The sequence below is a fragment of the Notechis scutatus genome, chromosome 3, assembly GCF_049901735.1.
Source record: "Notechis scutatus isolate UNSWTSFEM ecotype Mainland chromosome 3, rNotScu1.2, whole genome shotgun sequence".
Classification (NCBI taxonomy): Eukaryota; Metazoa; Chordata; class Lepidosauria; order Squamata; family Elapidae; genus Notechis; species Notechis scutatus.
Window position 1 is genome coordinate 32,405,163 of NC_142011.1, and position 16,606 is coordinate 32,421,768.

A 16,606-nucleotide genomic window follows, 5' to 3' on the forward strand; every position below is an offset into this window, starting at 1 on the left:
TTGTCTGCGTGTGATGCATCTGGCCCACGGACCACCAGATTGACAGGCTTGCTAGAGATATTAAGTCAAGTGCTTATAATTATGTGAAATCTTACATCTATTTATAAAAATATAATTATTGTGTTCACATAACATATTATTTCCCCTAGCTACTTATATAATGACTACAAACGTTGGTCTGGTTCCTATAACATACAAAAGCAATGGCTGGTTTCTCCAACACACTGAATAACAAACTATCCAATATCATATTAGCCTATATTGTTGAATTTAACCACTTAACATAATTAACCATATTGCACAAAATTACTATTTAAGCTTGTATAAATTCTTACTGGATCTTCTATTTTGGAACAATGTTTATTCAATGATTGTATTTATATTTCACATTAATGCATGATTTTGTAATCATGATTTGTTAAATAAATCACATTGGCTGATTTTAACTAAGCTATAATTTCCTATATGACTGACAAATTACAATGGCTGTATTCATAACAATAAGATAAAATTCTAACACTAGGCTTAGCATTATGTGTGTGTCTAGTAAATGTGTTTTGATTTTTAGAAAAATAGAACTACAACAGGGCATAAGTCTCTACGATATAGTAATTCCCACTTACTTTCTGTCTCCTTTAAAATCCTGCAGGGAAAATTTTCTACTAAACGCTTTCATCTCAATAGTCTGCTTATTTTTAACTTGACTTGAAACCTTAGACTTCTCCATCTGTAATCTTCTCCAACAGTTGCAACTCATTTCAAGACACTGACGTTTGCTCCCTTCAGCCAGTCTTGGACTTAAAAATATCCGAAGCCATGATCTCTGATACCGGCCTGCCTATGTTTTAAGATTATCCATACATATATTTAATATGTTATATTACATTAAAGGAAAAATTTGTAGTATTATATGTAGTAGCAACCTAATTGTGAAACACTTACCACAAATATGTGATTGGTGTGGACATAGTTTTTTTTTTATTTGATGATTAAACCTTTTGTGGCTGCTTAGGCATTTAACATTTAAAAACTATTGCATTGAATTAGTTTGTTTCATGTAATATTTCATTACATTGTTGTTAGATTTGTGTTCTTATGTCTTTAAATTTGACCCACTTTCAGAAGATGAAGAGATAATGAGAATATTTGAAAGATCAAAGTTAATAAATACAGTTATTTTGATCAGCTATCATTGTCTGCTTAAAGACTTTCGTTTTAGGGAAGTAATAACATAGAAGCAAGGTTTTTGCTACATGAACTGTGCCCAAAATTAACTGTGCCAAAATCTGTCCTCCAAAACACAGAAAGTAACAAATCACATGTTTTAGGTAAGGTACAACAATGCTCTAGGAATGATCTAATAAACTGATTGCTAAGCTTTGCACCACCCTCACTCAGAGTCTTTACAGTTATATACTGGCAAAGATAATGAAAACAAGTCCACCAAGGGCTGTTAGGGAGATGAGTTCAATCTCAAGATAACTAATCTGATGGTTAGATCCAGAGTACTGGTGATGCTGTATTATCCTGATTAGAAGAAGCTACAGTCATGGCAGTGGTTTGCTCTCTGAGTTTGCCATTTAGCTCCCATTAATTAAAAATGCCAAAATAAATGATGAAATAATGGTCTCATTTGACATCACAGGAGTATTCACATCTATCAACATTGACTTGGCCAAACAAACCATCTATATGATCTAGTCAGAGAAAATCAAAGCAATAACGAAAACACACCTAAAGAACACTCCATGTCCACTGATGCTATCGTGAAACTTTTGGAGTTATGCCTCATAGCACATTCCAAATTCAAGGGCAAAATCTAACAACAACTACAAGGCATGCCTATGGGATCACCCATATCCTGGCTGATAGCAGAAACAGTAATGCAAAAACATAAATGCAGAGTCCTGCCAACTATCCAACCAAAATTTTGGACACGTTACACGGATGACACTTTTGTCATCATCAAACTCTGCAGACCGGAAGGGAGACACAATCTACTCAATAACGGGATCTGTTTTATACAAGAGGATGAAAAAGACAAACAATTCTCCTTTCTAGATATTGACATAAGGAGACAAGATGATGGCAAATTAACAACGTGTATCCACACACAGAACAGATAAATCCACACACACACATGTAAATCCACACACACAAACCAAATTTTGAATTTTCACATAACCACCCCACTGCATGCAAAAGGGGCTATATCCAGACCCTCTTCAAAAGAGCCAAAACACACTGCAGCACCGAGTCATTAAAAAAAAGCAGAAGAAAAACATCTTTTTGATGTTTTCCTCCTCAATGGGTATCCAAATATGATATCCTAATGGGTATCCTAATATGATGCTTGACATCCAAACCCCGACTAAATATAGAGCCAACTGCAACATGGAAACAAGTCCTGCCATTCATCACAGGAACATCGGAAATGGCTGCCAGAATACTGCAACCCCTAGGAATAATGATAGCTCACAAATTCACGTTCACACTCAAACAAGAGCTTATCTAAGGTCAAAGAAAAGATACAAAAGGAAGACAACAGCAATATAGTATACAAAATCAATTGCAACAATTGTAACCAGTTGTGTATTGGACAAACAGGAAGACAATTAAAAACAAGAATTTATGAACATCAACTGGCAGTCAAACAACACGTCCAAAAATCCCTGATCTCTAGCTTCATTGACAAGGAACAACACGAGTGTCAACCTCGAAACTACTTCAGCCGAAGCCATGTTTACTTTCGATTTGTTTCTTAGTTGCCACTTGGGGAGAGTGAGGAGTTAAGATGGACTGGAATGTGGTGCCTTAATCCACTAAGACAAAACATCGACCAGATGCAGCGTGAGAACCGAGGTTATGGCAATTAACATCTGCTGAGTCTGAGGGGGAAGCTACTACAACTGGACTGATTGGTTAACGTGTCTTACCTGATTGAATTGGATTCATTGCTCGGAACAGTTTGATTGAAAAGGAACAAAAATCATCAACCATGCCAACACTTGCCACACAGGTAAATTTATTGAAACCTAGTATTCTACAAAGGGCAATTAACAAGCATATTGATTTAGATCCAACATACTTAAGAACACTTAAGAAACTGGACCATTCGAATGACCAATCAACAACGGAGTCAATCAGCTCCTCAGAAGTATAGCACCAAACGAATAAGGCCAATCACACAGCCAACTGATCACACTGGCACACAAGACATATATAAGCTAAAGAGGAATAGAACAAGACAGTTCTACCAAAGTCCCGCTGATGATGTTACCTAGCCATTCTGAAGTGAAATGGGAAGCTTGGAGAGCAAACCACTTCCAAAATCTAAAACCCAAGCTACAAGTATTTTCTATCATTTCAAAGCTACAGTCTTGTTAAAAGTGCTCAAGAGGAAATCCAAAAACAGGAAAAGAACCATCAAGAAGGATGATCTGTCCACAAATATCATAGCATGTGATCCAGATGATCTGTATCCAGCTAAAGGTTTTGAAATAACAGTTGATCATGTGCTGAAAACTAAGATCTTATTTGAGGAAATAAATAGTAACTGCTCAACTAGACTAAGTTTGCTGATTTACTTTGGAATGATCTGTATGTAATTTTATCTACCCTTGATCTTTCCCTTATCTTTCCTTTTTTGCAATAAATTCCTTTTTATATCTAGAGATTTGATTTAATTGGCTTAATAAGGAAATTCCTCATTAAAAATATTGTCACTTGCAGGACTGGACAATTAAAAAACTATCCTTTGGCTTGTATAATTGGCACAAAGCCAGCATATTCCACTGTATTTTTCAAAAGCTGGACTGAATTGAGAAACCTTGGTAGGAGGGCTATAAATACCCCAGCTGGATAGATAGGGCCGTGATAGCGAACCTAGGGCACACATGCTGGAAGTAGCATGCAGAGCCATCTCTCCGGGCACGCCAGCTGTCTCCCGTTGCTCTTCCGGGTTCTGGCACGTGCCAGCCATTTGGTCTTTGCATGTGCGGAAGTGCCGGAAACCAGAAGAGCAGCTCCCGGCACACACATGCGTGCCGGCCACCTGCTCTTCTGGTTTCTAATGCACATGTGCACGTGAAGACCAGCTGGCCAACATGCACATGCATGTTAGAAACGGCCAGCCAGCTGGTCTTCCGGTTTCTAACACGCATGCATGTGCAAAGAACTGGCTGGCGCATGCATGCGTGTTAGAAACCGGCCAGCCAGCTGATCTGCATGCACGCATGCTCAGAAGACCACTTGGTACCTTTTCGGCGCGCACACACTCCCGTTTTAGCACTCGGTGCCCAAAAGGTTAACCACCACTGGATTAGAGGATATGTACAGCCTAACGTCTGGCAGCATACCACTAATACTTTTTACTATGGTAGAGGACGTTTATATCTTAATTCATATATTCGATTTGTTATGACCATTTACTGTAACTTTATAAAGATCCTGGATAGCCTACAAAATTAAAATTAAAACACATCAAAACATAATGACCTGGATATGATATGAAAAGGACATTTTTTACAACAATCCCAAAACACAGATTTGACAGGCAGGTTTTAATTAACCCTAGCTCCCCCAGTTTGTAATATGATTTTAGAATTTATTTTCATGATCTTTTAAAAATGATGTTATTGTTGAAAGCTGATGCAAAATGCTGCTGTTGTTTTCTCCATCACTCTGAAAAGTCCTTAGTTGCTTCTGATCTAGATAAGTCTCATGGAAACAATCCTTTGTGTTGTGTTCCTTCAATATGTAACTTAAATATGTGAAGAAGTCAGAATGACACATGGTTCTTGGGCACCTCCTTACTAACATAACTAAATGCAAGAACCATGGTGCATTCATTCTAATTTTCACATAATGTGCTCTTTAAGGAAACAACAAAGCAAGTTCTCTTCCAACAAATTAAACAAGAACAGTAAAACAAATGCAGAAGAATTTTTCAGGAGTGCTCCCGCATTGTTTGTATCCAGATAGTAACTCAGCTCTGACCTTCATAACTTGCTTTTGTGATCTTATCCATTTTGATTTTTTTATTGCATTATCTACCATCCTTTACTTATGTTAACTTGCACTACAAGCTAGAAAGGTCATCTATCTCTAGGTTCATCTTAACCTAGCAAACACCACTAAATCCAGTAGAATCTGATATTATTTGCAATGTTTGGAATTCACAGCTCACAATGACTCTTTTCTATTTTGCATTCCTATGGTTTCCCAAACTCAATAGTGCCTCATATCTCAACGTTATAATTCAGTACGTTTTTCATAAAAGCCCTTGCAAAGGAACAACATTCTCATATTGGTAAGAGGAGTGTAGGTGAATTTATGACTATTTTTAACCTCCCTCCCCAAGATGAATCAATTAGTAAAACATAAAAGCACATCAGGGACCAAGAAAAATCAATGTATTGCCATTGGGCATAGAATAGGATTCTGTGTCAATCTGTAAATAACTCCCACTTTCTATTTTCTCAAGATTCCAGCAATATTGGAAAGATGAGTCAATTTATTTCCTGCTCAGCGGCAATGCAACCAGTGTCAAAGCTTTTTTTTTTTTTGCATTTCTTCACTTGCAAAACAAGAAGCACAACTCCTGACTTCTGAACTTTGCAACTCCTTCCAGGAGTCTAAGCAGCAATAAATTGAACTCATTTTTTGAGTTTTCCCATTCTCTTCAGCAGAGTGTAAACTTGCTTGCAAAGTGCAATCTATTCTTTTTTCCTTTTTGAATAGACCATAATGAATGAATTGCTGTCATTTCTGTACTGGTTTAGGGTGGATTAAAAAAATTTCTTTGTTCTCTCATTTCAAGTGCAAACTACCTTCAAACATGTTTAGGCAGAGGATAAGTGCTTATAATTTAAAAAAAAAAAAGCAATTCTGAATTATCAAGAAGGATGAAAAATTAAGTCCACAGCAGCAGGGACCTTAATTACAAAGTAAAGAACATAAAGAACATAACACCTTTATGTATATAATAAGTGCACAACTAGGGGTTCCCAAATTTCATTTACTCTTAAAACCCTTTCCAAAATCTACTAGTGATCTGTAGTTTTTTAAATGTGATAAGTAGTGAAAAAAGTAAGGTTCTACATTTTAGCAAGGAAAACCAAATGCACAGATAGATAATAGGTAGTACCTGGCTCAATAGTAGTAATAATACTAGTAATTGTGAGAGGGATCTTCGATATTTAGTGGACAATCATTTAAATATGAGCCAGCAGTGTGCTGCAGCTGCCAAAAAAGGCAACATTGTCCTAGGCTATATTAACAGAAGGATACAATCAAGATCACACGAAGTGTTAATACCACTCTGTAATGCCTTGGTAAGGCCACACTTGGAATACTGCATCCAGCTTTGGTCGCCATGATATAAAAAAGTTCTCAAGACTCTAAAAAGAGTGCAGAGAAGAGCAACAAAGATTATTGGGGAACTGGATGTTAAAACATATGATGAACAATTGCTGGAATTTGGTATGTATAATTTAATGAAAAAAAAGTTGAGGAGTGACATGATAGCAGTATATAAAGGGTTGTCATAAAGGAGTCAACCTATTTTCCAAAACACCTGAAGGCAGGACAAGAAGCAAAGGGTGGAAACTAATCAAGGAGAGAAGCAACCAGGAATTAAGGAGAACTTTCCTGACAATTAGAACAATTGATCAGTGGGACAATTTGCCTCCAGAAGTTGTGAATGCTCCAACACTGGAAGTTTTTAAGAAGAGATTGGACAACCATTTGTCTGAAATAGTTTCCTGAAATGGGTTTCCTGTCTGAGCAGGAAGGTTGGACTAGAAGACCTCCAAGGTCCCTTCCAACTCTGTTATTCTGTTAGTCATCATAATTAGGTTTAAAATTATATCAGCTTATTTTTTTGTTTTATTCAAGCCAACTGTTTGTCCATCCCTTGTTTATGTCTTGGAGTAAGACAAGTCCTAGACCTAAATAAAGTTTACAACCAAGTGACATTCTCCAACCTGTAAAAGCAATCTAAGGCCAGGTTTGGTGGTCTGAGGCAGGAATAGGAATGGTGCATACATGCATGATCACTTAGATCTGAAATTTGTATTTCCTAGGTTATGATATTACTATTATTGACTGATGTATTCATACATATCAAAAGAAAATATAGCCTTTCTTGTAAAACTTCAGAACAAATATGCCAAATTATTTTTTTGTAGGGAATCTAGAAGCTTAGAATTTGGAGCTTCCATAACTAAATAGGAATGGGAATGGGTACAGTACTCTTGGATGGGAAATCATTAAGAAATTTCAGGGCTATAGTCTAAAACAGAGGTCTCCAACCTTGGCAACTTTAAGACTTGTGGACTTCAAGTCCCAGAATTCTCCAGCCAGCTGGCTGGAGAATTCTGGGACTTGAAGTCCACAAGTCTTAAAGTTGCCAAGGTTGGAGACCTCTGGTCTAAAAGGATAGCTGAAAATACAAATTGTGCTGTTGTTAAGTAGCTAGCTCTGATTTAAGGATATCTTTCCATATGTCTGGACAGGATATGCTGCACATTGAGTCACAGTAAATCTCAGCTTTTTCTCAACCTTGGCAACTTCCCAGCTAGGGAATTCTGGGATTTGAAGTCCACATATCTTAAAAGTTGCCAAGGCTGAGAAACACTGGGTTTGAGTCCTTATTACAGACAACAATAAAGTCACAGACATTTTGCCTTCTCCAGCAAATTCATATGTCAACTTCATTTGCAAGTGGTTTCAACAGAGATTGATAGGCAGAAGAGTTCTCAAAAGTAATAGTTTTCTCTGAACACTGTTGGTATAATAGCAGTATTGTATCTTCTTTTTTCAGCATTTAATCAGAAGGCAGTTAACTCTAATTTCAAATGGAAGACACTTTTTCTAAAGTTACACAGGAATTAAATCATATCTGCCCTCTTCTGGGGAGCTAATTTGTAGAAATTAATTGAACATAGGCTATATATCCATCTTTATCACATGTCAAATGGTGCCTTTTAAATTAGTATAGTATACTGTAGGCAGGATTAATGTAACCCTTCACTCTCCTATTATAAAATCAGTTATGGTTACTCCAATACTCCAAGCCTTGATATATTGCTTGCACAAATACTTTTTTAGTGAAAGGATTTAATGCATACTTCCTTCCAGATTATTTGAAGTTGGTATAATTGATATTTAAAAAATCAATCTGAAGTGAACCAAACCTAATTGGACAACATTGTAAAAGATTCCTAGGAAGGGAAGTTAAAAAAACAGTATTTTGAAAACATAGCACTGGATTGCTGATACTTAATAGGCAAGAGCAGACTAAAAGTGCAAATGCTTTAGCTACAATGATTTGTTTAACATTTAGTATTGAATTACCTAATGCCAATTTATACCGTCCTCAATTTACATAAATAAAATCAAGCCATGTGCAAAGATATGATGTAATCTGAGGTGACAACGTGTACCAAGGTGCTTTTTCTGACGGCAACTGAACTTCTTGTTTTTTCTTTGAAGACGTTTCACTTCTCATCCAAGAAGCTTCAACTCTGACAGGATAGCGGGGAATGGAAGGATTTATATTCCTTGCAGACAGCATATATTCCTAGCAGACAAATCCTTCTATCTATCCTGTCAGAGCTATCCTGTCAGAGCTGAAGAAGCTTCTTGGATGAGAAGTGAAATGTCCTCAAAGAAAAAACAAGTCCAGTTGCTGCCAGAAAAAGCACCATGGTACAACCATGACCTGGATGACTGAGAATCTCTACAGACTGACAACCTGTACATATCTGCTGCTACAAATAACTAAGATAGCACACCCATACAACTGTCATTAGAGAATACCTTTCAAAAGCCACCTTGCCTGCTGAGAATAGCTGTCAAGTTGGCTTGAGAAAATGGCTTACAGGAAAGTAACTTCTGAAGATGCTGGGAAGGCCTAAAAGAATAATATTTGGGATGTCGTCTCCTTGAGAGAAAGACTTCAGTACTGCAAGCTTCCTTCCACTTTAGGGAAGTCTGCATTGGTCAAAAAAGTCAATATGCTGGCCATGACTACTGTGTGTGGTTAAAGCCCTACCTTTTCATATGGAACTAGCATTAAAAAAGGCATGACTTTAATTATAGTCACTGCTGTCATTTTGACCCAAAGTCTCCTTCATTATTTGTATAATTTAAGGTCTTTCATTTATTTAATGCTCCATTGTTTATTTCATGACAATAACCACCATGATCCAGTCGACTGACAGAGCATGACTGGCTCAAAATCACCAAGAAAGTTCTGCATCTGAAAAAGAACTAGAGCTCACAGTCTTCTAGTTTTTATCTAGCACTTTAGGCACCATACTAGACTGGCTTTCTAGTTAACATTAATACCTAGTATAGAAAAGTAATAACTTGGATGGAAGGTAATAATTACTTTGAATAAGAGAGGCTTCTATTCATAGCATTATTTTGTACAAATTATAATTTTGGGGTACATAAACTGACTGTTGGCAGAACATGGTACTGTACACCATGACTTGTTTAACCAAGTTGATTTAATATGCTACACATATGCCAAACTATAATAACTAAGTTTACACAAGGTGCCTGAATCACAACCAAGAAACCCCTGATTGATTTAGTATGTTACATGAATGAAGATTCCATAGGCAATTTATTATTAATCTTGGTTCTAAACTTTGGCACTAATAAAGACTGGAATGTACAGTATTACACAATTCCTTATCATTCTTGACTTCATCATTTTCTAGTCTTTGTATAATTTTATGGCTGACCATCCTGATAATTCCTGCTGTCTGGAGAGCTCAAAGTTGCTGGATTCTAAGCCATTTACTTTCAGGTGAATGTGAGCATACCAAGAATCCAACCAGCTCATTTTCTGCTACATATTGCAATAAAAGAACAAGAAAAGCCAGCTCGTTGAAATTGTGAGAAACATTAATATCAAAACTGAAAAAATTTGAACTTTGATAATTCAAGTATAACATTAGGCTTGCTTTGTTAAAGTTAAACAAAAAATGTTATCAGAATGTTATATTTAGCAAGAAATCTTTGATCTAGCAGGATGGCTTTACTGATATGTAGCATTAAAAAATTAATTTTAATAATTAAGGATGTCATTATTTAGAAGTAGCAGATTTAGGTGCCCAAGTTTTGGATAATCATTAAGTTAATAGTGAAGGTTTCATTTCCCCCGTCCAGTGAACGGGTACCTGTTTATCTACTTGCACTTGTATGCTTTCGAGCTACTGGGTGGGTAGCTGGAGTTCCTGAGTTCGCCCCTTGGGGTCTAGAACCCGGGCCGTCAGCAGCTGACATGCTAAGCTCAGCATCTTTAACCACTGAGCCATCGCCATCACCATCACCCTCCACGATCATTAGTTGGCAGAAAATACAGGCAGTCCTCAATTTATGGCCATCATTGAGCCCAAAATGTTTGCTGTTAAGTGAAACATTTGTAAAATGAGTTTTGCCCCACTTTGAGACTTGTCTTGCCAGAATTGTTAGGTGAATCACTGCAGTTGGTAAATAAAGTTGGTAAACCTGGTTGTTAAGTGCATTTCCCCATTGGCTTCACTTGTCAGAAGGGGATCACACAACTCGGAGTAACTGCAACCATCAGAAATATTAGTCAAATTTTGATCACGTGACCACGGGAATGCTGCAACGGTTGTAAGTATGAAACATAGTCAGAAGTCACGTTTTTCAGTGATGCTATACCTTTGGTCACTAAACTGATTTCTGTGGACCTTCAGTGGTTAGTAGAGAGGGCTTGCATAAGTGCACTAACTTGCCTTATCGTCTCTGTCATTGTATTTCTATTTTATTCTTGTTCTCGTTTTTGTTTGGCAAATTCTAATAAATAATAAAATAAATGTCAAGGGCTACCTGTAGAGGGAAAACGAACTTTTTGCAACCTAGTGGCCATCCGGATAGAATAGAATATAATTCTTTATTGGGCAAGTGTGATTGGACACACAAAGAATTTGTCTTAGTGCAAATGCTTTCAGTAGACATAAAAGAAAATGATTTATTTATTTTATTCATTTAATTTTTGTCAATTGCTTACAAGATAATAGATATAAGTAAAAACATAGTTATGAATACATGGATACATATAATAAAAATAAAAATAAAAGAAACAATAGGACAGGGACGGTAGGCACATTGGTGCGCTTATGCACGCCCCCTATATTATATTATTATATTATATATATTGCAGCTATATTATAGCAGCTCTCGCTGTAGTGCAGAGTTCTCCAAACTTGACAACTTTAAGAGTGTGGACTTCAACTCCCAGAATTCCTCAGCCAGCATAGCACACGTCTTAAAGTTGCCAAGTTTGGGGACCCTTGCTGTAGTGCAAATATAAAAGCGAACGCAAGCAACGTAAGTGTGCTATGACGTCATCAAAAGGAGGCGTTTCTCTCCGCCCCGCCCCGTTCTTCCCCCTCTCCCCGAGCAAGCGCCTTCCTCTGCATAGGAACATTCTGCGACCACGCCCACATGGTGCCGCAGATGGGGATTGGTGGACGGGGTCTCGGGGATTTGCAAAAAGGAGGCGAGTCTATTAAAAGCCTGTTTTTGGTGCCGCTTGCTTTTCCTTTGCCCATCAGGCGGCTGCCTTTTTCTCCCTGCTCCTTTGTACGTTTAAAGCACCAGCATGTCCGACAAGCTGCCCTACAAAGTTGGTAAGTAGTTCAGTCTCCTATTCTTCCTTCTTCGTGCCGCAAACGGTCCCCATACGAGGCCTGATAGAAGCAGTTCTGTTTCCTTTCTGAACACGGTACAGAGGTTTATTGCAAAATAAAAAAAAATAAAAAGCAATGGCCAAAAGGACTCGGATTCTTCTCGGAAACATTTAAGCAATGTTCCCCCCCTTTTTTCTGTTTTTTTCCTTTTAGGCTCTTTTTAAAACAAAAAGGAGATCCCTAAAAGGGATCTTAATAGAGGGGATACATCATTCTTTCTTCCCGAGGAGGATTTAAATGCAACCGATTGTCTTTAATCGACCTGAAAATTAAAGGGGTGATCCTCGCTAGTGCAGCTTGTATAATGTTGGAAGGCTTGTGGGATCTTTTTTCCCCCCTGTAATCAAAATGGATTTCAGAATGACTACTAGTTCGTTTTCTATTCGATATCTGAGCAAACGCCATGTGGCTCTGAAGGGAAAAGAGGCTTTGGGGAAATGTAGTTCTTCTGACTGTTCTCCAGCAGGACCGATGTTCGAGTCTTGTAACTGAAATTACTACATTTCCCGTCATGCTTCTGGGGACCATGCTGTCAAGCAACCGCTGCCCTCTGGATGCTAAATCCATTCACGATGTGTAGTAATTATTTCTACAAAAGAAAAGACTGTGACTTGAAGTTCAATCCGGAATAAGAAATATATATATATATATATTTTAAAAAAAGACAGGTTGTTTTTGCAGCTGCATAGAATCAAGACTTGTTAACTTTTCACATGCTAAAATAATTGTGTTTATAATGGAAGGCTTTGTGGACGAGGTTCTACTTACAAATGTTAGAATCAGCTTTTTTCATTATTGCAATACTTTGCTGAATTTGGACCCTCTTCTGTGGACCTTAAACATCGCATAGACAATGTAAGAATACCATAATGAAGTAATTGGAGATTTGCCATTCTTTTAGGGGATCAGAATTCAAGTGCTATTGTGTATACTGGACAATGTGGGAAAATCTTAAGGCCAGCTCCACCAGTGTATTGAACTGTAACTTCCATAAAGTTCAGTCTTTGGTAATTTACAACCTTTGAACATCCACTGAATAATACCATGCTTGATAAAGCTACTCTGACCTTCTATGTCTGAGAGCATACAAATCAGTGTTGTCAATTCCAAAAGGTTATTTTGTATCAGAAGATCCTGATATTTCCTAAGGCAATTTAGATATCTTAACAAAAGACTCAACTCTGTTCATTGTGTAAAACTCTTCTTTTCTGTCCTGCTTCTTTCCTTTCAACAGATAACTTCTTTGAAGTCAGACGTGTATGTACATGCAATTACCTAAGTTTTGTTCTAGGGTAAAGTTGACTAAAGTCAATTATTTATTAGATACTTTGCATAAGCATTTTTTTTGCTTCTCTGTCATTTCAACATGTTTATATGCTTTGCCTGGAGCAATACCTGTTCCCTTGCTTGGGTTTATTTTCAATTAAATATCTACAATTTCACTGAATACAATCTCCAGTCTTAGGGTATTTGTTTTCTCCTTTGTGTTTGAATCCCCCAAATGTTCACCATTAGAAGTCCTTTAATGGCAAAGTGCAGCAGATGCAGAATAACGTAACAGAATAACAGTTGGAAGGGACCTTGGAGATCTTCTAGTCCAACCCCCCTGTTCAAGCAGGAGACCCTATACCAGGACTGTCAAACTCCTGGCCCTCAGGCCTGAGGCGTCACACGCTGGCCATACCCACACCCAGTTTAGCGAAGTAGGAAAAAAGTCCTGATATATCATGTGATGATAACATGAATTTGACAACCCTGCCCTATATCATTTCAGACAAATGGCTGTCAAGTCTCTTTTTAAAAGCCTTTTCAATTTCATTGTACGCATATTGTACATTGACAATAAACATTTGATTGATTGATGGAGCACCCACAACATCTGAAGGCAAGCCATTCCATTGGTTTATGGTTCTCATTGTCATGAAATTTCTCCTTAGTTCTAGGTTGCTTCTCTCATTGATTAGTTTCCATCCATTGCTTCTTGCCTTGCCTTCTGGTGCTTTGGAAAAATAGGTTGACTCCCTCTTTTTTGTGGCAGCCCCTCAAATATTGAAACACTATTATCATGTCACCCCTAGTTCTTCTTTTCTCTAAACTAGACATATCAACATTATTTAGGTTAATGGATATTAGTGAAGCTTGTAAGATGATAACAAAAGAATTTACATTACCAACTGCTGTTTATAAGGCTTTTTTTAAAAAAAAGAAAACTGCAAGTGGGATTAAATAAGGAGTAGAAATGGATTTGAAGGTAGGTCATTCTGGGATTGCAGTCGTGTATGTCAGCTGTTCTTCCTCATCCTCTTTCCAAGACTTGTTCCAGTATTTCTCAACTATGGCAACTTTAAGGTATAGATTTCAACTACCAGAATTCCCCAGCTAACACTGTATTTTCTTTGTATTTGTCTATTGTTGCTCCTTCTTTGTTTAGAGTTTTATCCAGAGGTAGTATTCAGCAGATTATGACCAGTTCTGGAGAACCGGTAGTGGAAATTTTGAGTAGTTTGGAGAACTGGCAAATACCACCTCTGACTGGAGATTTTACAGTATCCTTCCCCTGCCAAGCCCACCAAGACACACCCACAGAACCGGTAGTAAAAAAAAATTGAATCCCACCACTGGTTTTATCCCACCATTTTTAGATAATTCAAATAATTCTCCTTCAATTTTCCCCAATCTTGTGATGATTTGGGCTGAGGGTGACTGGCCCAAAGTCACCCAGCCAGTTTTTCATGCCTACGGTGCAGTTAGATTTCACTGTCTACTAGTTTCTGGGCCAACATCACTGGTGAGGTATACAAAACTTTTAAAATCATCTTTATGATCTTATTTTTGGTAATGTAAGTAAACTGATGGCTCCTCATGAATGTTCTTTTCATCAGGATATTAAAGTGATTTGCTGCTCTCATAATCCTAGTAATCTAGAAATCCTGTCCGGAAGCAGTAGGATGGGCGAAAAAAAAATATTTGCACATTTTCATTGCTTTTGTTATAATTTATCTGTGTAAGTATTAGAAGTTTAGGAATTGATAAAATCAACTTTTGAGCAGTGATCCTTTAGGAAAAAATGCATTGAGATGCATATCCCTGTAATAATTGCTTTGTTGAGTCCAGACAAAAATTTATCAAGGCCAATATTTTTTTTTTTTAATAATGGATAGGCAGCTGTTTGTAAGCAATGTCACTGCTTTCTGAACACTGTTGGTTTATCTTTTGAAGATGGAGTTATCACTGTAGAAATAAGTTTCTTACATTTTTTTACAAAAGTAGATGATTGAACATAGATCCAATTGTTATTTAGTCATCACATTTGATAAATGAGTTGTATAGAGTTTGTATGATAGTTCTGGTGGTGGGGAATTCCCCTTTAGTTCTTGAAAGGCTGATGAATGACCTTTGTATTTTTTTTAACTCAGCTACACCACGAAATACTTGCACATTAATAGTTATTCTAAGAGCACTTAAATTAAAAGACTTTAAATGCTTTGAAGATTATAATTCCTTCTTGACAATTTTTTTCCATTCAGTTGTGTTTGATTCTCTGATACTGTTTGGACAAGACCCTCTCCGGTTTTCTTGGCAAGTTTTTTCAGAAGTGTTTTGCCATTGCCTCCTTCCTAGGGCTGAGAGCGATTGACTGGCCCTAGATCATTCAGCTTCCTTTGTGACTAAGACAAAACTACAGCTCGTTTGGTGCCTATTACACCAAATTGATACTCTTGTCAATAGTGCTTGTTATAAATGTTAAAACTAACAAATGTTTTTAGTTTAGCACAAGGGATTCCTGTTTCCTTTCTTAACATTTTATTCTGGAAGTTTGGATATAATATAGTATGCCATATTTAAATGTCTATTATTTCCTTAATCGGCAGCTGACATCAGCCTTGCTGAATGGGGACGCAAGGCTCTGAACATTGCTGAAAATGAGATGCCAGGGCTGATGAAGATGCGTGAGATGTACAGCCCTACAAAACCACTGAAAGGAGCTCGAATTGCTGGTTGCTTACACATGACTGTGCAGACTGCAGTTCTTATTGAGACCCTGACAGCTCTGGGGGCAGAGGTAAGGCTGCATTTAAGTTAAGTTGCACTCTCCTGAATGGTTGTGATGTATTTGGATGATACCAGATGGCCCATTTATAGGTTAATGAGCCACCGTGGTGCAGTGGCTTGAGTGCAGTACTGCAGGCTACTTCTGCTGCCTGCCAGCTGCCTGCAATTTGGCAGTTCAAATCTCAGCAGGCTCAAGTTGACTCAGCCTTCCATCCTTCGGAGGTGGGTAAAATGAGGACCCAAATTGTTGGCAATATGCTGACTCTGTAAACTGTTTAGAGAGGGCTATACAGCAGTATGAAGTGGTCTATAAGTCTAAGTGCTATTGCTAATACTGTCAGTTGATAGAGGCAGTTAAAAACACAGTACTGTGAAAGCTTAATTGATTGCTTATATTTATCTCAAAGCTAAGGGTCCCCGGCCTTTTGAAACCAGGCTGCAGAAGTAGCAAACGTGGGTGCATGCGCCCACCACTCATGCAAATGGAGCTGCACATGCACGCTTTCCTACCACACGTGCGGAACTATCCCTAATTCCTCCCCCTTTCCCCACTAGTCCACAAAGCCAAAAAGGTTGGGAACTCTGCTCAAAGCTATTGGGACTATTTCTACCAGCCAAATTAAACATATTATTACATGGTAGTTATAGTTTACATTGAGTCTTTCCATTTTAATCTTGTAAAAATGCTACGGTTACAGTGTGTTTATACGAACCTAGTCATTGTGGCTTGTAAATCATTGATTTTGGCATACCATGTTGTGCAAACTCAATTAAGTTTTATTCTAAAAAGCATGGTTGATAAAATTATGGCTTAGTGC

The 16,606-nt window shown here is 37.6% G+C and overlaps 1 protein-coding gene across 1 annotated transcript in view; it reads left to right on the plus strand.

Annotated features, from left to right (window-relative positions):
- Positions 1–11,478: 11,478 nt before the first annotated feature.
- The window catches only part of AHCY (adenosylhomocysteinase), a 37,111-nt gene continuing 31,983 nt past the window's right edge, over positions 11,479–16,606 (plus strand). The window contains exons 1-2 of the mRNA XM_026681671.2: positions 11,479–11,675; positions 15,608–15,798. Of these exons, the coding sequence (XP_026537456.1) occupies positions 11,648–11,675; positions 15,608–15,798 (219 nt within the window). The 5' untranslated portion in view covers positions 11,479–11,647. The remainder of the gene's footprint in view (positions 11,676–15,607; positions 15,799–16,606) is intronic.